This window comes from Acomys russatus, chromosome 4, assembly GCF_903995435.1.
Source record: "Acomys russatus chromosome 4, mAcoRus1.1, whole genome shotgun sequence".
Taxonomy (NCBI): domain Eukaryota; kingdom Metazoa; phylum Chordata; class Mammalia; order Rodentia; family Muridae; genus Acomys; species Acomys russatus.
The window spans coordinates 61,489,441-61,510,759 of NC_067140.1; the positions used below are offsets into that span (position 1 = coordinate 61,489,441).

General features: G+C 44.3%; 1 protein-coding gene across 1 annotated transcript in view; it reads right to left on the reverse strand.

Moving 5' to 3' along the window:
- The window catches only part of Fbn1 (fibrillin 1), a 207,471-nt gene that overhangs the window by 99,002 nt on the left and 87,150 nt on the right, over positions 1-21,319 (reverse strand). The window contains 2 exon segments of the mRNA XM_051144536.1: positions 5,119-5,244; positions 7,865-8,062. Coding sequence (XP_051000493.1) covers positions 5,119-5,244; positions 7,865-8,062 — 324 coding nt within the window.

Genomic DNA, 21,319 nt, shown 5'->3' on the forward strand with positions numbered 1-21,319 from the left:
TGTACTGTATTAAACTCCTCTTCTAATTATTCTATATTCTTGTCTTCTGTATTTGTTTTCAATCAAATTCCCCACAAGACAGACATTGAAATCCTTCAGAGAAGACCCCATGGCCTGGACATTGATCAGACCTGTGGTGACCAGAAATACCAGCTTGGTTTCCCAGTAGCACATCCAAATGATTGTGATGGGGGCCCTGTGTTGTAAGGATGTGATTTGGTAAGTGAACTCCAGGAGACATTTGGTGCTCTGGTCAGCTCTCTCTTCGGGGAAGGACTGAGTGCTACCCCTGAGTGCTCCCACTGTTGGAGGTGCAGTCAACAGACTGCCTTTGCCTTTTGGTCCTAGCAGGGGTCATTGAGCTGCCTTGCCTGAGGTAGCCTGCCTAGATACCCCACATCTAATAGGAAATCATGGAGGATGGGCAAAAGTCTGGTCATCTCAACCAAGTGAGGGGCATCTGCAAAGTCTACTTGACTCCACACCACTCAGGTCACTTGATGTCACACTGTCCTCTGTGGCCAGTTGATACTGTCTCTGGGATGTACCACAGCTCACCCAATCTGTCTTCACATTCCAGCCACTTTCCCTCTCTTTCCCACACACTGCTCCTAAGGAAATGCTTTAACAAAAATCTTGAATGCTACAGACGCCAGAGAGGATCAGTCATTAGGGCCTGAGGCCACTGGTCTCCTCCAAGGAAACAATAAATATCCCTTTGAGACAAATCTAACCATTTCCTCATAAGGACTTTTCCAAAAAGCCCAAACCTCTCACTCACAAGTATCAGTAGTGGCAAGAGAAGGGAGGAGACGAAATGGAGTGTACTGCACCATCTAGGACAAGCAAGAGGGGTGGCCTAACTGCGCCTCTTGGAGGAACCAGTGCAGCCAGCTGGTATTGCTGACAGTCAGGAAGGCTTAGCACCACTGAATGAGAACACTTCCTCTCACATCCGTGTGCTCCTCTTCATTTAAAAACCAAAACAAGGTTCCAAGCGGACCCCACTCATGCAAATTCTCTTACATGCAAGGATATCCTCATTCAAGTTGACCTGTAGAGTCACAAAATCATCAACGACACCATCGCCATGATGTTTAGCCTCTCGGAAAGCAAAAGAAACCATTTTTCTATGCCAGTCTGGAGGCTGAAGGAAGGTGTCACTGAGCACAGAGTCAAAGCTACAGTGCACAGCACTGTCACTGTAAAGGTAAAGGTGACGCCATTCAGGGGAGAAGCAGCACACACAGTGTAGGCTTTTCTAGACCCAGCACCACACCCCAAGACTCTCCTTACAACATCTTTGCCTTTGGTATCCTTCTGTCTTTCGATTGCCCTCTTATTCTGAACACACACACACACACACACACACATACACACACACACACACACACACACACACAAATCAATGTATCAGTAAGCCTGCAAAACTCAAAACCTAATTTGAGGACAGAGGAAGACATAACCGCAAGGCAAGGCTTTTGTGGTGATATGACTAAGAATGGCCCCAACGGGCTCATGCCTTTGAATTCTTGGGCCCCAGCTGGTGGAACTGTTTGGGAAGGATTAGGAGGTGCGGCCTTATTGACGTTTTAAAGGCCCACACCATTTCTAGGCCTGCTTTCTCTCTCTCTCTCTCTCTCTCTCTCTCTCTCTCTCTCTCTCTCTCTCTCTCTCGATCTCCACCCCCACCCACCTCCCACCCCCGGGAACTGCTAGGGATGAAGAAACTTAATGGAGCCTGGTCTCGGCACTAGCGACAATCTTCCTGGACACTCAGTTGTCCACAATAGTGACTTGACAAGGGACCCAACTACCTGACCCTGAATGTTGTTGTTACCGCTCAAGTGGTGAGAGGCAGACCAAAAACTTGGCAGCAGCTCTTTAAAAGAAATCAGGCAGATTATGCACCTGTGCGCTTAACTTTGTTTCATTGCGCAAATGCTGCCTTTTAAGATACATGCAGCAGACAGGCAGACAGCCAGTGCTGTTTTAGTCACACACTGGTACCCATCAGTCACAGATCACAACTGCGAAGGAGTAAGTGGAGAGGTGAAGAGTTCCGGAGTACAGGACGTTGAAGGGCCTCTCTGTGTCATCGCGTGCGCAGAGTTGGCACCCGATGTAAACTGAGACCACATAGTGAACTGGGGACTTTACCAGGGCTGGGGCTGGGCCCACCTTACTCAGCGGGCCTTTCAGGCTGTAGCACTACTCCATTAACTGTGCAAGGAGCTAGCTATGCTGAGCAGAGAGGTGAGTACTATGTCCGGGAGTCTCACCTGTGGTGATGGCTCAAACAGCCCCAGGGATGCTCACTGGTACCCAAGATGACAAGAGCCCCTAAAGCAGGTAGCTCCTAGGTAAATATGAGATTGCCGTGGTAAAGAGAAACCCCAAGCACTCCAACTCATGCATTAGGGAGCTCGTGGATGTAAGAGCCACGTGGTAAAAATTCCTTCGAATCATGCCATGCTCTCAGGATTGTTGGAGGCTGGGCTAACGACAATGCAAATCCCCAAACATTAAAGGTTAATTATTAATTAAAGGGACTTCTTCCAGGGGAAAAAAACGTAATCCCTTAACTACAGTTTCTTATTTCTTAATTTCCAGCCACAGTAACCTATGCAAAAATGGGCTTCATTTCCCGAAGGGGAAGTCACCTGTGCTCTTCTGGCACACAGGCTTCACAGCCACCAGAAAACAAAACAAAACAAAACAAAACAAAACACAGCAAAGATGTGTCCGTGAGCTCTGGTCCCCTTCTCAGATCCCAGCTATAAATCTCCACCTTTGGGCTGAAGAGATGGCTCAGTGGTTAGGAGCACTGGCTGCTCTTCCAGGAGTCATGGGTTCAATTCCCAGTACCCACATGGCAGCTCGCAACTGTCTGTAACTCTGGGATCTGACACCCTCAGACAGACAGACATCCAGGCAAAACATCAATGTAGGAAAGAAGGGAAGAAAGGAAGGAAGGAAGGAGGAAAAATCTAAAAAATAAAACTAAATCTCCATATTTGCCTTTTAAAATGTTTAAAATCTGATATTGAATCACTTATTAATTTACATTTTAACTGCTCTAAATTTTATGTACCTATTAAGCCTTCATCTATAGGATTTTATTGGGGTTTTAGGAAAAGGAAGATATGAAAAAGGGAGAGTTCTGAAGAGGAAGCTCTCATGAAAAGCACTTGAATACAGCCATCGGGCGGGGGGGGAGTGGTGGCTGCTATCTTAGGAATTTGGTAAGACCCACTAGATTGAAGTGGCTTTTTAACTTTTAAGGTAATATAGGGACTATACAATTTCTTCCTTTCTGAGTCAAGGGAAAACACACTTAAAAAGCCAGCTATAGTGCCAGTGACATGGCTCAGCAAGTAAGGGCACTTGCTGCTAGGCCTGACAACCTGAGATTGAACCCCCAGAACCCACACAATGGAAGGAAAGAATCTCCTCCTCCAAGCTGCCCTCAGACCTCCACACGTGCGCCCTGGGTGCAGGACACATACATACACATAAACCTTTCCTTTTTTAAAGTTCATTCTTTCATGTATTTTGTCATAGTAATAAAAACCTGACTCTCCCACGTGGGCTCAGAATGAGGGCACTATTATGCCAGGCCCTCTTTCCCAGCCATTTATAGGATTTTTTTGTTCTCTTTGTGGTTGTGTGCTAGATCTTCGAGGCTCCCTTCCTTGACCACAAAGGACATCCTGTGCCCAAATAGTGCCACTCCCCTAGTGTGCTGCCTTACTTGGAATATAGTAAGGGAACTGATGAAGAGAACCTAGCTTGCAGAGGGTTCTGGGAAGACTTTTCTGATGGTGTTTCTTCTACCAGGGCAAGACAGGTCAACAATATTTCAAATTGTCCCAGGCCAGAGCACATATAGCACTGACAAGAAAATATCATATCTGGTGTCAATTTGCATAGAAAAATAGAGACGGGAAAAACCACCACCTAAATTTAATATAACTGTGATGGCAGAGGAAACATGAACCCTTGCCAAAGGGTTCTGTCCTCTGGTGAGTTGAGAATTTGGTTTTGTTGTCAAAAAAATATTAATAATTCGCTGGTTGAATTTTAATTTGTTAGACACATCACAAAGTAGGCTTCTTAGCATTAATTTAAAAAAATTCGAGTTCTCTGGAGTTTTCTTTTTCAGTGTGACCATTATGTCTGCATCTTCTGCGTGATGCACAGCCACGGCTGTTCCTGAGGTCGCTAGCGATTCTAATCAAGCAAAAGGCTGTGCTCAGCAATGTCACAGACTTCTCATTTGAAACCTCGGGCCACAGCTGGTGAAATGAGATGACAGCAAAGGACTGGCTTTCTCTGAGCTTGATACGAGATGGATCTTCGGGTGGTGCCGTGAGGCTGTCAGAATATATATACTCCATGAGCTCCATGGACTCATCGACGAGACCGAGAGCTGTCTACGTAGTTCCTGAATGTCTGCATCTCAAAACGAAGCTACCACACCAGAAGGCAGCCTGCTTCTGCATGTAACAGTAGCGTTAGATGCAAACATGTCCCCTGCGTATACATCTTAGAAGCCTACTCTACAAACTAAACAAAGAAAAGCATATATCAGGTTACTTTTTGTTTTTGCTTGACAGACACCAGAACGCTTTTCATTCAATAGTCATGTGTTGTGGCCCAGAAAAGAAATTCCTAAGCTCTAAGTAGGAGCATGGATGTTTATGTTAATATGTCATACACTCAAAATTCTACATTCTAACTAGAAAATAGCAGTGGTATATAATTTTGAATGGTATCTAATGATCAAATTTAAATCCATGCCTCTAGAATTATACAAAACATGCATCTTGAATATTTTAAACCAAATATCAGCCAAAAATATTTCATGTTTTAATATTTAATTTGACTCAGATGGGCCTCTTTATTTTGTGTGTATAAAAGTAGAACAAGCTGTAAGGGCTTTTCTAGTTCCGTGGGCCATAGACATATGATTTCTGTCAGACTGTCATATTTATACTCTCATAGGGCTAACACAGACAGAAGATCTTGGATGTAATCCGCAAACAAGCTTAGCCGATGCCATCTTGTTTGCTCTCCCCCACGTTTCCCTTAGCTTTGAAGCACGAGGTTACTTACCTTCACATTTTTGCGACACTTCATTAAATTTGTGTCCAGCAGGGCATTTGCACTCAAAAGACCCAACAGTATTAATGCAGTTTCCTCCTTGACACAGCCCAGGGATAGCCTGGCATTCATCCACGTCTGTCACATTTGGGAAGAGAGAGAGATTCATTGCAGAAGAAAACATGATAGAGAGTTCATCCACAAACATATTACCATCTTTATATCAAGGCATCCATCACAGCTTTTAGAAAATGATGGTAGCAACTGTCGTGATACATTACGTTAAACAATAACCGTTCGGAGCTCAGGTCCTGTCCCTCCGCATCACTGCTAAGTGAGAGAAAGTCCATGACCTTCCACTGTCTGCCCTAATCTCCCTCACCTACTTCTCCCCTTTCTTCCCAGATTTGCTCAGATACACCACAGACATGCTTGCCTTGGAGTTTTTGTACTCGTGCCCCTATTTCTGGAATATTTTCCCCATTGGAGCCACATGGCTCGTTCTGACTCATCTTTTAGTCTCTGCTCCAGTGCCACTTGGCTCCGGCTCGTGTGACAGCACCATCTAGCCCCGGGTTCTCACTACCAACCTGCCTAACGATGAATCTGTTTTGTTCCTCAACAACATAGGCTTCCCAGCAGCAGAGACTCGGTTCACCTTGCTCAATGCCCCTATCCAAAAAACCTAGGGACTAGCTTCTGGTTCTATATAGTCCAAAATTCACTTCCCCAACAGAGACCTCCTTATGCATGGAGCTGGCTTCCTGGATTCCATTGTGGGGGAAAAAATGTATACAAGTGTATTCTCTCCAGTTCTTCGTTCAGAACACGGAAAATCCCGATTTGCTAATGAGGCCAATGGGTGTCTTAAGTGTCTTCCTTTTGGACTATCTTGTAGACATCTATGAGTGAAGTACCCTCTTTAGGTCCTGATGCTGGGAGAAGCAAGAAAGTCACTGCAGTTTGCCGGCTCTCACTCTACGCTGCTGGGAAAAGTCATCCTTAGCTAAAGGGGAACTAGAGGGGAAATATTTATTTGGGTATAAAAGTGTCATTATTTTAACGGAATGTTCTGATCCACGATGCCTGTGTTGGATTATATTCTACAGTCAGCTTCATCTCTGTCTTACATCAGGGTTTTCTGGATGTTTATTAAAATGTTACTTGAAATCACAATTTCATAGCCAGATGGACAGCTCTAGACAGTTTTGTTGATCATGATTTTTGGCCAACAGGAAATATATATGAAGGCGGCTCCCCACCGTCCACGTAGCCCCGGCCTGTGCCATACAGCCACCTCTAACAACACACCTGCCCACATCCTGCTTCTGCCCCAAGGGCTAGAAACAGCAGCGAGAAGACACACTGGCCACATACTTCGAGACTATCTCCCAGCAGAAGAGACTCTCTTTGCGAGTGACCATATAAGCTGCTCCTTTGAATTCATGGGTTTTTGCCAAGCTACCTTTTAGTCTTCCCCACCTAGGTGTTGACAGTCATGAAGGGACAGGAAGCAAATTTAGGGAAAACCCAGACTGTACGAGACTAAAAGCAAGCTGAGGAGAGTCTATCTTCCCTTTCCTCTCTTTTCCTATTTCTTACTTCCGCTGGTATCCAAACTTCTGACCGGAAGCTCACTGAGCAGGAATTAGAGATCTGCCTTTCTAGTCACCACAACAGTTCATGGGCATTAGCAACTTCAAACTACAATGGGCAACAAATTCCTCAAAACTCAAGGAGACTTTCTAAGAATGTCGTCAAAGAAGACATCAAAGGACACGACGCTTGCGCCTACCAGTCCCTTCCACTTCTAGGATTTTAAAAACAGCATCTTCTGGCTGCGCCTGACATTCAGAGGGACTTGCTCAAGGCCTTGCAGAGGAGTGTTGCCTGAAAGCCAGGCAGATTGAATTTAGTGCAGCCCCACCCTGTAGATGAGAGCAGCTCAAACCCTGTTTTCCCGCATCCTAGCCTTCAGGAAGAACACACGGAACTGAGCCAAACTACTACCTACTTGCCTAAGAAAAGCATATTTTCTGGATTGTATAAAAACACTGCAGCTGTCTAAAAAAAGCACTGCAGACGTCTAAAGGAAGCAGAGATAGCCTGGGAGTTTTCAGGCCCATCAGTTTAGTGTGGAGCGGCCTCTGCTCACTTCCTCCTCTTTCCTGCCAGACATCCAGACAATGAAAGAATTTACACAGCTGGGGGAACAGAGGCAAAGCCAAAACCAGGATTCTAGGGGAGGGCAGAAGAGTGCTAAGGCAACATCTGGGGGTATTTAAAATGGTGAAACCAATTCTAATTTATTTCTGACTTGTTTTTTTTTTTTTTTCCTAAAGCATAATGTAGCATGTCAAATGTCCAGAGGAACAATTTTCTTCAGGTCAGTTAAGTACAACCTCGAGCCCAGGACTCTAGGAGCTTCAGATGAAGAGAAAGCAACAACAACTACCTTGTTCGCTGTGTTCCTACAGGGCACTGCCATCAGACACAGCATCGCCCCGACATACTCGCTACTCCTATGCCAGGTACACATGGAGCCTCTCCTGGGCCAGAGGGGCTGCTGGCAAGACAGACTTAGCAAACCTTCCTGGCTCCAAGAACCATGCTACTGAGGCTTCAGTTGTACCCCCAGGCGGTGCCCAGGACATTCTCAGCAGCTGAGCTATTCCCTTAGCGGGGTGGGGATGGGGGGTGGGTTCTGGGCAGCTGGAGAACCGCCTTCCGCCCTCCTTGTTATTCTCTCAGGCATTACCTTGACAAGCTCCAGTGCGGATGTTGGGAATGAAGCCTCTTCGGCAAGGGTGAGGCTGGGCAGGGCACATCTCACAGGGGTGGCCCCAGGCTCGGCCCACCGTGGCACAGCAGAGGGTTTTGGTGCAGACAATCCCGCTGAGCTGCCCCTGGCACATCTGGTTGCTGACCACAGCGAAACACGGGCCTGTTCTATAATCTGAAAATGAAGAAGAAGTCTTGTCAAAGTCCAGAAGAGCAAGGACCAGTACACAGATGGGCAGCTGTGCCCCCATCCTGCTCAGCTCCAAGCTCAGACACAAACATCCGGCAGCTCGTACATCATTGACACTGTGTGAAAGTCTGAGTGGCCCTTTCCACCCCTAAACCCCATTTTCCTCACCTACAAAGGTGGAAAAACATTAGTTCCTGTCCGCTTTGGAGATGCCCATGTTAAGACGAGATGGATCTAGGGAAACTCTTTAGAACCCTGAATGCTGAGGGAAACACAGCATCCTGGTATTACTACCCAGTCACCGGGTCTAGAAGCATCTAGGTGTCTATATTCTATCATACTCTTTGTGTACCATAGGCACTTTAGTGAGATGAAATCCATGAGTCAGAGAAACATCTGAACTCCCGTGGTCATTGGTATCGTCCATAATTGCTAGGAACGGAAGCAACCCATGTGTCTCTCAGCTAGTGAATGAGGAAACTGTGGTACACATGTCCCATTAAGTATATTCAGTCATGAAAAGGATGGAATCCTGGCATTTGAAGCATCTGAGATGAAAGTGCAGATGCTCATGGTAAGTTAGTAATTTAAGGCAGTGCAGAGAAACAAGTACCGTGTCCTGTCATCCATAGGTGAGTTTTCCACACAGAAGTTGGGAGTAGAACAGTGCTTCTCAAAGGCAAGGCAAAATAGAGGGAAAGAAGGAATGGGGGAGAATTATCATTAACAAGTTAAAATCAGTCCAATGGTTGATGGCAGGCAAGAATAACGCAATGTGCATTTCAAAATCTAGATAAAATTGTATTGAAAGCTTCTGTCAAAAAGAAATGCTAAATGAAGCAGAAATGTTTAAACTGATTTAATGCATTTTTACACGTATGTATTTGTGAAGGGAGGGCCCTCTCATGCCGTGGCATGCACGTGGAGGTCAGGGGAGCTGTAGAAGTCTGTTATCTTCCTCACCATGTCTATCCCTGGGCCAAACACAGGCCATTGGGCTTGGCAGCAGGAACCTTTACCCACCGAAGTCCCACGTTCCCTGTCTAAATTAGTATAACACTACACCATAGGTACAAAATATTTTACTCTACCGACTTTTAAATTTGGCTTGTAGTTAAATTCTAGGTATACTGTGATAGTCCATATAATACACTGGGTTTCTTCAAAGCTTGACATCTTCCATAGGTACTAAGTTTAAAAAGGGAATTCAAAAGTTTACCACTGATCTACTGACTAAAATCGCAGCTTTCATTTTGGTCTCCCAAAAAAGAGGTTGACGAACTCTGAGGTGGACTGCCAGAAAGTCACTCGCATGCAATAACTATGTGGACAAAGTAGAGCACTGAAGTCATCTTTACAAACAGTGCCCCGTAGATGTTTAATAAATACTTCTTATCTATGTTTTTATTATTTTAAACATTAGCACGCAAAATAATGGGTTTCATAGCAGGATTTTCATATGTATATGAAAATTATATATTATTACATGTAATTGTATCTAATACATAATATATAATATTATATGCGATGTTATTATATATACAATTGTATATTATATATATAATTTCCCCCTTCATTCTATTACTCTGTCTTGTTTTTCTCATATATATATATAAAGTATACACATATATATGTATATCTTGAAAAATCTACATTCTACATCTGAGAGAAAACACACAATAGCTGTTTGAGTTTAGGTTATTTTGCGGTCATAAGAGCTCCAGCCCCATCCATTTTCCTGAAAAATGACATAATTTTGTTCTTCTTTATGGCTGAATAAAATTCCACTGTTTATATACACCACATTTCTCCACCCATAAGCTATTCTATAACTTGGCTCTTTTGAACGGTGCTGCAACAGACACGATGTGCAGGTGCCTCTGTGGTGTGCTCACTCAGACTGTTTTGGACATAGGCCCGGCAGTGGTGGAGTTGGACACTCTGTGTTTAGTTTGATGAGGCTACTTCACAACCGCTCCCAGGGGACTGCGTCCACTCACTTTCCCACCAGCGATGTACAAAGGTTCCTCTCCTCCGCATCTACACGGGTTAGTAACTGTTTTGTGCTTACTTTATAACAGCTGTTCTGACTGAGTGGAATATCAGCACTGTAGTTTAGGTCTGCATTTTCCTGCTGGCTAAAGAATGTGTAATCTTTTGTGCATGTATTTGTTTGCTATCTGTACTTCTTTTGAAAGCTGTCTGATCAATTAATTTGCCTCTTTATTGATTGAATGATTTGGCATTTTTTGATGTTTAGCTTTTTAAAAATTCTTCATATATTAAAGATATCAATTCCCAGCAGGCTAGCTCTTTAGTCCATTTATTTTTTTCTTTTATCATTTAGTATTTATCATGTACATTTTATTTAAAATAAAGAAATTATTTTAAACAATTAGAGAAAGGCAATGACACGTAAATAAGAAATCTAACTGTATACAGACTCTTGATTACATGTGGTTATATTATATAAAATCTACAATGTGTGTGTTACTTAATCACAACACAATGATAATATAAGTTTTATCTTATTTGCAAAATAGAATCTTGGTTTCCTTTTAGGAAATGTGTTGCCTAATTTTCATCAAGCTATGGTGTAATTTATTCAATCATTTTCTTACTGTGTTATCATCGAAATCATTTCCAATTCTTCATTATTATACATGGTGTTCTGTGGGTTTAGTTCATGCAACAACCATCAAGATTTGTCTCACTTTATGTATCTTAAACTAAAGCCAGAGCCACACGATATTCCTGTGTGATTAAACAAGGCAGAGAATACAGTCTGGGCCCTTCATTCCTGCTAATTTACTGAGGCAAGTAGAAATGCTTTGACCAAACAGATTTGTACTAGCATGCCATTCTCAATTTTTTTTTGAAAAAGTATAATGGAATGTGGATTTTAATAAACAGGCCTCCCTTCATCACTGCTTGGATCTGTGCTTATTTTAATAATACTCTATGGAGTATCATATACATGAGTGATGTAAGCATTTGGAGTAACGCGAACATGGTGTTTTGTGGATAGCTCCAGCAAACACCAGGAACATCACACAACGCCAAGAAAAGTCCAGTTCAGCCCTGCATGATGCTGGCTCCACCTCAAATATGAATTCCTGACTAAAAAATCTATTCTCTCTCTTTCTCTCCATTTTACATGCTGGTCGTAGCCCCATCCCTTCTCACCTCCCAATCCCACTCTCCCTCCCTCTCCCCCATCCCTGCTCCCCTATTTCTCTGAAAATGGGAGGCTTCCTTCTCATCCACCCCAGCTCATCAAGTCATATCAGGACTGAGTGTGTCCTCTTCCCCCTGTGAACTGGCAAGGCAGCTAACAGAGTCCTTGCCAGAGACAGCCCCTGCTTCCCTCAGTAGAGGACCCACATGAAGCCTGAGCTGCCCATTGGCTACATCTGTGTAGGAAGCCTCAGTCCAGTCCATGCATGGTCCTTGGTCAGTGCTTCAGTCTAAGCAAGGCCCTTCTGGTCCCTGGTCAGTTGTCTCTGTTGGTCTTCTTGTTGAGCTCCTGTCACCTCGAGTTCCTTTCTTTCCTTCACCCCACTTATCCACAAGACCCCGTATACATCTCCCAATTGTTTTGGCTGTGAGTCTCAGCATCTGTTTTGAACTGCTAACAGGTGGAGCCTGTCTGAAGGACAACTCTGCTAGCCTCCTATCTGCAAGCATAACAAACTATTGTTAATAGTGTCAGGGGTTGGCTCTCTCCCATAGGGTGGGTCTTTGGTTGAGGCAGGCATTGGTTGGACATTCCCTCAATCTCTGCTCTATCTGTTCTATCTTTATCCCTGCACGTTTTGTAGACAGGGTAAATTTTGGGTCAAAGTTTTTGTGGGTGGGTTGGTGTTCCCCTCCCTCCACTAGGAGGCTTGTTTAGTTAGAGGGTGCCCTCTTCAGTCTCTATGGTCCCTACTATAAGGAGTCTCCGCTAGAGACCCCCTCATATCCTCCCAGGAGTCTATCCAGATTTAGGTCTCCAGCTTGTCACAGAGATGCCCTTCCCCAAGTTTCTCTTTTTCTCTACAAGCCTTCTGCCTTCCTGCTTTCCCTAGGCCTAATCTCCACCCTTATATCTCTCTGTGCTCTGTCTCCTTCCTTGTTCACCTCTCTTCAGCCATTACCTGTCTATCCTATTTCCCCTTCTGCATGAGATTTCAGCAGCCTCCCTTGGGTCCTCCTCATTACTTATCTTCTTTGGTTCTGCGCATTGTAATATGCTTATCCTGTACTATATGGCTAAAATCACCTGGAAGCTCTTAATATAAAGAATTTTCACAACTTTTTCAGAGTCAAATGGAATGTTGAAATAGATGGAATAGCATGAAATACATGGAGCCGGGATGACACCTGTTAATTCCCACAATGTCCGTTAGATAACTCTACAGCCCACAGGGGCTTATTTTTGCTAATATACTGGACACTGGCCAAATAGCTTGAGTACACAGACTAGAATCTATGGTTCTCACACATGTCTACACTATTAACTTATAGCCACAGATGAAGTAAATTTGAAATTGACTTAGAAGTTACTTGCTTCAATGTTGGCGAACATACTTGAGACCCATACTCTCTGGGGGAAAATGAATATTACAGACAGAGTAGCATAAACTGGGTGAAACGCATTTGGAAATAAAAAATCTCTTAAAAGGGCTTTTAAATGGCACTCTGATTTGGCAGCTTGTGTCTTCATTCTATTCTTTACTATGTTTTTTAAGTTAACCCTTTTTCTGTTCATTCTTCCAAACACAAAAGAAATTTACCTACACTTCCAATGCTTTACTAATAATCCAGTTGTGTATAATTATTTCCATGGCTCCAATGTGATACTAAGCTAAATTTACAACCTTTTCTTTTAATATTTCTTCACATATAGTCCCATGCTAGATACAGACTGTGTCTCACTGTCTGCCTCAACAGAAATAATTCTTTTTCTCCCTCCTCCTCCTTGTTTTCCTCCTTTTCTTTCTTCATTTCTTTCTTCTTTTTTGTTTTGCTGAGAAATTATTATTTTTAATGCAAGTAAAACATGGTATTATAATGATTTTCTATTTGCAAACCTCTCTGCAATTACTTCTTTATAAGAGCTCCATGAACTAGGGCAACCAGACCAGCCTTTTCCGATGTTAAAATGCAAAATTAGTTTTTAATTAAAATTAGTAAACTGGTTTACTCTAGTTTGTATCACTTCTGGGATGCCTTGCCTCGATGTGATCCACTGTGAGTTCAAGGGCTACCCTCTAGACCCATTTGTTTGGCCTCTAGGATTGAGGGGGTTTTGCTTTGTTGCTTTAATTTCACCACACTAGAAAGAAGGCCAGAGGTTAAAAGCATGCACTGCTCTTGCAGAGGACCCAAGTTCAATTCCCACACCCTGGTTAGGTGGCTCCAGGGGGCACCTGATCCCTGGGCCTCAGCAGATACTTGCACTTGTGGACACATATCCATACACATATACACAAACCTATGATTAGAAGTAATTTACATTTTTATTAGGCTTTTTGGAGGAGGGGGTATAGTACGTGTGCCTCTGTGCACATAGGTGGAGGTCAGAGGACATCTTATGGGAGCTGGTTCTTTTCAACTATCATGTGCCTCCTAGAGATTAAACTCAGGTCGTCAGACTTTGTGGCAAGCACCTTTAGTTACTAAGCCACCTTGTCTAGGCTCAAGTCCTGGCCATATAGCTGTGGTCCCTGCTGCTCAGCTTACTTCCAGATCTGCAAAATGCTTGGACTGTAGAATTAGTTCTCTTTTCTTCGTAATCAGACTTTGCTCTGATGCAAACTCATCATTGACAGGCAAAGTGTTCCTGTGGTCAGTAAATTCTTGTCACTCATGCCCAGCCACTGAACCACAAGCTATAGAGGATGTAATTTTGGGTACTAGACTCCAATTATTTAAAACCCTTCCTTTCATAAAATTACATATAGAAGATTAAGATGTCAATTTATTCATGACAGAGAAGTCAGAGCAGGCATGCTTCTCCCAGGAAAGCTGACCGATAAAATTTAAATTCAATTCTTAGGGGGTGGGGGAGAATTCTGAAAGCTTTGAGTCTAAAGAAAACTGAAGGGGGAAACAATCCCAGGATTGAAAGCAGAAGCAGCCTTGTTGCTACTGCTGCTATTTCTTCTTCCAGTCGTGTATTCTCTGCACATCACAGAATCACGTAAGAAGCTTCTGCAAAATACTGGTGCGTGAAATTTTGCCCCTGTTCCAACCAGCCTTGCCACGGACTCTTACTCTACGGGTGTGTCGTGCAATATTCTGTCATTAAAGTATTACCACAAATGAGATGTTCACCAGTAGACCAACATTAAAACAGAATAAAACAGAAAGGCCTATGCTAGCAATGAGGTCATAAAAAATATACTGGTTAACCCCCCCCCCCCCCCGATAGATTCACTTGCTAAGCAGGAGGCACCCAGTAGGCAGCTTCGGAGAGACAGCAGAATGGTGGTTGCCAGGGACACGGGAAAAAAAGGAAAGGAGGGTTTGTGTTTAGTGAGTATAGAGTGTCAGTTTGGGAAGATACCATACAGTTGTTGATGGAGAGCGCCTTCTTGGGTGGATAATACCAATTCCAGAAGCCATGGGTTATCAAACAAAATTCCCAGTGCCAAATATGGGATACTTCTTTATGACCTGTTGGTGAGAAAGGCCCCCAAAGGCCCCCAGAAGGATATAGGCTATTTCCACTGCTGTTGGTTGAGCACAAGAACTTAATGGTAAGGTCTTAGTGCTGAAGACACCACAAAACTTGGTTAGAAGCCGAAACTGCAGTAGAAGCTTACTTGCCGAGGGCTGCCTTCCCTGTGCTGGAATGTGCTCCACAGGCTGCTGGGGGAGAAAAGCCATCAACAGCCTCCCCCAGGTGTGAACTTGTCCTGCTGCAACACCAACTTGCCAGCTAAGATGTGCATACTTGTGCAACAGTGGCATGACTGTCATGATAGCCAACTGCTTTCTGACTGTATCTGAGGCCCACTCTACAGCAGGGAGCTCATGCCTAGAGCTGTGGGCCTGGCCATAGGCCCACGGTTTGGGAGGTCACAGGCCTGAGGGGGTGAATCTATTGCTTTCATTTTCCTAAATGGATGCACGTTGTCAAGCTGTCTCCTAAATATTTATGTTTTTATCCATGGATAACCTTGATCAGAGAGGCTTTTTTTTTTCTTTCTTTCTTTTCAGAAATGCATGAAGAGGTTCACAGTTGCTCACGGTGCTAAGAACAAATGAGTGTTCTCAGTTCCAAGAAGAATATCTGCATTAGCCCCGTCAAGGCTCAGAAATGTCTTGAAAGAGAGGTGGGAAAGAATGTAGGGGACATAAGATAGGGAGGACTGTGAAGCACTGTTTTCTGGAAATGACGCAGCTAGTGCAATCTTGAACTCACAGCAACCGTAGCTGTTTCCACTGGGCCTGCAGAGGACTAGGCCTGTCAATATGGGAGGATCTCATGGAATCTAGCCCTTCTCTGGGGAACCATGGGCACTCATGGCTTCTGAGGAAGTGGAGCCACTGTCTTCAGTGATGTAGCCATTGGTAGTTTACCAATACTCTAGCAGTTAGCTCAACCCTATGCCCATACATGGCTGGCCCACAAAACCAAAAAATCAAACCAAAGACATAAAAAGGAGAAGGGGACTTTCAGAAGGGGCATGACAGTGGTGGGAGAAAGATAATAGAGGGTGGATGGATGAGTGCAACCGGATGCGTTAACACATGTACGGAACTGTCAAAATAAAGTTAACTTAAAAGAGAAGTTGTGGAGCTAGATATGGTGGTGGTTGTCCATTAAGGTGAATTTACTGAGAGCCCCCAAACAGCTCATCTAAAATGGTCACATTGATAAGTTTTATTTTATGTGCATTTTAGAATAAGAAAAAAAAAAAAGACTGTGCTGCACACATAAAGCGTTTTAATATCTCAGCGCTCAGGTCTAAGAGTAAACATTAGGATCAAGGGCTTCTCTATTCATTTCAACCGTCTTTACAGAGTAGCTATGCTGAATCAGTGGGGGGTGCAGTGAAGTCCTCGCAATGCATACATGGGGTTTACAGCCCACTACAGTAGGTGGGTAGGAAATAGGTAAATATATTAGAACAATTTCAGAGCCAGTAAAATCTGTATAAGACTTGTACATGCCCACTGACCAGAGTTCAACTCCTGGAACCCACTTCAAGGTGGAAGGAAACCAACTCCATGGGATTGTCCTTTGACTTCCACATGCACGCCATGGCACAAGCACACCCCACCACACAGATACACACCATATGTGCGTGCACGTGTGCACTTGTGTGCACACACAAAAACAGTGAACAAAATAACTCTAAAAATTAGAAAATGAATTCTAGACATGAAGTTGTGATTTAGCCTACAAATGGCTGCTGGAGCAAAGGAACTGGGAAAGGCAGTCTTGGTGAGATAATCAAAGAAGATTGAGAAAAGCTGACAGAGGACCAGGCCTGGAAGTTGAGTACAAGCTGCACACACAATGTACCACAGGTGTCCCTGGCATTAGCAACCTCAAGGGTGGTGGCTTGAGCTGGGAGGCAGCCTGTCACATCAGGCAGGGACTTAATTTCACAGGAGACTCCAGGCCACAGTGAGGAGTTTGGATTTAATCTCTAAGTTAGCAGAAAGTCACCAGCAGACACTACTTTAAAGGAGGGCTGCCTCATGGTCTCTCTACTGCAGGACTTGCGGTAGGCATAAGCAGTGGCTTGGCCGCAGCTGTGTAGGAACGAGGAAAGGCTATGGATGGCTCGTGGTCTTGGGCAATGGGATCAAGAAAACTGCAGGGGATTGGAAGTGAGGGAGGAGGGAAGCAACAGTTCGAGGCCCTGGCCTTCCAGCTCATTTGTTGAAATGGAGAAACTGAGAGAGAGGTTACATTTTGGTAAAAGTAAGTATTAAAAAGGGTGGTTCACTTTTGCAACAAAGGCGCTATTGCAGGACATGCGATTAGAGCTGAGAAGGCTAGCCCTGAGTGAACGGAGGTGGTATGCGAATCCTGATGCTGTCAAAGCTGAACAAAACCTTAGTAAATATCTTGAATACTTTAACTGTGTCACTAAATTTTTTTTCTTCTTTTCCTTTTAGTAAATAAGCATTCGCTCATATCATAGACGTATGGTTGGGTGGTTGAGACTCTCACTTCAAATGCATTGGCCATTTCTCACAGAAACCTGAGTAGTAAGTACAGAGCAGGAGTGTGTGATGGAATCCTGGCGTGGCGGGAGGGAGCAACTGCCTACAGAGCAATTTCCCTGCTGCTTTCAACAATGACAGGCATGGCAATCCAAGACCACTAGTGTGTGAGCTGCCAGCCCAGCGTTCATTCCACAGTAAATGGATACATACCACATTCCCGTGATGTCATCAATCCTGAGAGGCCTAATAGAAAGTGTACAGCAAGGATGAAGGTGCAGCCATTACCAACTGCATCTGAGAAATGTCTCGTATAAATATGGAGTTTCTGTAATATCGAGCCAGACCTAAGGCCGTGAGATTGTTTACATATACTCATTGGCAAGCATTGTTCCTTGAGTTGGCATTTCACCAGATATGCACTTGCTTGCGGGATTTATAAATCACTCCTCTCTCTCTTGCTCTTCCCTTTCCCTCCCCTCTCTCTTCTCTCTTCTGCAAATACACTATTAAGTAACTCTCAGGGCAGCTCCACTCGTCTCAGAACTTTTCTTTGGAAGTCAATGTCCAATGAAGAAAATTTCCTGACACTGTTTCCAGCTGAACTCGATGGAAGAAAGAAAAGTTGGAAGAAAGTACCACAGCACTCAGGGCACCCGAGTAGACTGTGCAGGGGGCAGTGGATGTAGAACAGAAGGGACAGGCAGCAAGCCCAAATCCAGTGATACAGATTCAAGCGGTTGACCAAACAAACAAACACCACCACCTGCCTCAACACTACAAAACTGTTCTTAAGAGATATCTGTGCATGCTCACATATCAAATCTGACGCATGGACGCTCTCAAAATCTGGCTCACTAGAGCCCCAGTGCCTGGTGCTGGCGGTGGCTCCATGACTGTCCGCATTTAAAAACTAAGAATATGGCAGAGACAGACGGGCCATGGTGAGTAGCTTGGAAACTTCTGGAAGTGAAAAGGCACCGGAGGAAAGTGAACATGGTTAGAAAGTATTAAAGAGATCCCATTGAAAGTGGCCTAACGTGTTCCAAGGGACGAGCTGAAGATCATAATTCTCTCTATTTGTGGGAGAAGTTGGCTTTCTGGTATATTTACAGGCCTACATCGTGTCCCTTTGGGTATTTGTGAAGCATATCAATAACTAACATTGGAATGTCCAAGCTTTTAACAGTTAGAAGTGCACCACTGGTAGAGCATTAAAATTCCATGAGCTTGACATTGCTGTCCCGGGACACCACTTCTCACTGAGGGATTTGAGTTTGAGGCCAGGGCTCTACAACTCAGCCTTCTTATACTCAGATTCCACAGCGTCCAAAGACAGCACACACTTGTATATTGTATGTCTATCTATACACTCCACACTAAACTGTATTTTCAATTTTCTGCATCAACTTTGTGCAGTCAGGGAGTTGTGACTCAAAGATCTTTTTTTATTTTTATTTATTTATTTATTTATTTTTTGAGACAGGGTTTCTCTGTTTAGCCTTGGCTGCCTTGGACTCACTGTGTAGACCAGGCTGGCCTTGAACTCACAGCGATCCGCCTGCTGGGATTAAAGGCATGCGCCACCACGCCTGGCTTAATAGTGTAGTGGTTATCACCTCTGCTTTTCAAGAGGAAGACTCCTCGGTTCAAACTACAGTGACTCAAAGATCTTAAGCAGGAGTTCTAGGATCTGTAGTAACCCCCAGAAGCATGCACAAGTTTGATGGCTCAGGCACAGGTGAGCAGCCATGTATTCTTTCTAGAACTTTGGAATTAGGATTGAAGAGAACCATTTTTCATCCCCACAGCTGCCTGGGACTTTGGGAATTAAAGGGCATCTATTGTGTGGGGAGGCAATGCATCTACATGGAGGCAGGTGTGAGGGCGGCAAGGGGCCAGGGTACACACAGCTCAGAGAACCTGCAAGGACATCTGACCCCAAGGCCATGGCCAAGCAGTGCCCTGCTGCTGCACACCTGCTCTTGAATGACACCCAGCCCGCTGCATCTCATGTTTCTTGATATAAATTCTTTCTGCTTAAGCTTGCTTCTGCACTTCCAGCTTGCAGAATGTGACCTGATCAGAGTGGGTATCATTTCAGAATATGTATGTACAGCTTTCACCAGACTGTCAGCTCAACAGCGGGATAAATAAAGCTCCCCAGTATGTAATAAAAAGCAATTGATAAGAGGACTGACTGCCGATGTAGCTGCCCAGGTTTATTGGAGAGAAGTTTATCTTCCTTTCAATCTCAAAGAAAAGTTAAATGAATGGGTGAATGGGTAAGTGGATGGATGGATGAATGAACAGATGTCCCAATTAGGTTCATAAGCAACCTCTTTTCCTGATTTATAACCCAGGAGGGCCACACAGAAACAAACTTGCACGAGTGTTACCACAGGCCACTCAGCCGCTAACCTCAGAAATACATGTTGGCTGGTCTTCCGAGAGCAGCACGTGAGGCCTGATGGTTTTACTTGGCCAACTGGTGCCATAGGAAAAGCAAAATGCAGTGGCCAAGTCAAAAGGTCTGTGTGCCAGTCTCATGTCAGCTCGAGTTAGATATCCCACAGGTCTTCTTGGATCAAAGAAGCCAAGAGGTGAACTGTGGGTGGGTGCTGCAGGCCTGAGCTAGGACGGTGGCGAACTGGTGGTTGGGGTGTGGGGAGAGATGAGTAGTTTCTATCATACAGAAGGCACAGTGTGTAGAAAGATGGCCAACAGGAGCATCTGTCCTATATTTGATGTCCCTACATACCAATCTCCACAGGCCAGCTCTTCAGGCCATGGACTTGGGGGAGGACACAGTACCCCTCATACTCCACACTTGGTGGCCCACAAGCCCTCCCTCCTCTGTAAACTACTAGTCACTGGCAGGCATCCTTTCCTGTCACCTGTAGAAGAGAGTATATCTGGGAAGAGAGACTGAGGCAGCTAGTGCAGGGTCCTTCCATTTCAGTGCTGGCTTCTTCCCTAATTTGTAACCACCCTCCAGAGATACTAGGTGAACTGTGCTTCCTCAACTCACGCAGCCATTACATTACCTCCTACCCACGGATCTTTGAAAAATGCCATCCTCTCCTTTCCTCTCTCTATTTTCTAGAAAATTCCTCCTCCTGGAAGATTTCCTTGACTGTTTTTTTCCCCTCTACCTTCTGTGGCACTGATTAAACTCTATGGAATCACTCAGGAATAGAACTTTCTTTTATCAGACTATGAGCCTGGAAGGTAAGCATTCTGTCTTTTAAACAACGTGTCTCAGCTGCCCAGATGAGTTTGCAGGCTCATGAAAAGGCCAGGTGAGTGGCTGAACAAACAAAGAGAGTGGCACATGATCTACTTGTAAGTTAATCTAAATCTTTTGCATTCTTCTCTTTCTTTAGTCAAGACACAACTAACTCTCCATGCTCCATCCTGGTCATAACTGTGGGTATTACTGGGGCTGTGAGCGGAATTTGCCTTTACATAAGCTTTCGCTGCCTCCTGGACTAGTGAATGAAACTGTACATAAAACACCTACCATGGTCCCTGGTCCATCTCTCTTCTTTCCCCCTCAAATTTACCATCCACAGATTCTGTTACTCTTAAAAATAGATGATGCCACCAACTCAGCCTCCAAGGAAGCTCATATCTTTAGTCTATTCTACAGAGTGGGCCCAAGTGGCCTCTCCACTCTTGCTTGGTCCTTTCATGTCTGCAATAGTTGAGAATTTCAATAGAGGGTAAAAACAAAAGTAATACAAATTCAGGTTGGATTCAGGGCTGACTCCACAGGAGGGAGCCCACATCCAGTGCTATAAACCTGATCAAAACCCATGCTGGTAAAAATTACACACACACACACACACCCCACATACACACACCACACACACACCACACACACACACCACACAAACACACACACACCGCATACACACACACACACACACACACCACACACACACACACACCACATACACACACCACACACAAACACACACACCACACACACACCACACACATACACACACACACCCCACATACACACACCACACACACACCACACACACACACACACACCCCACATAC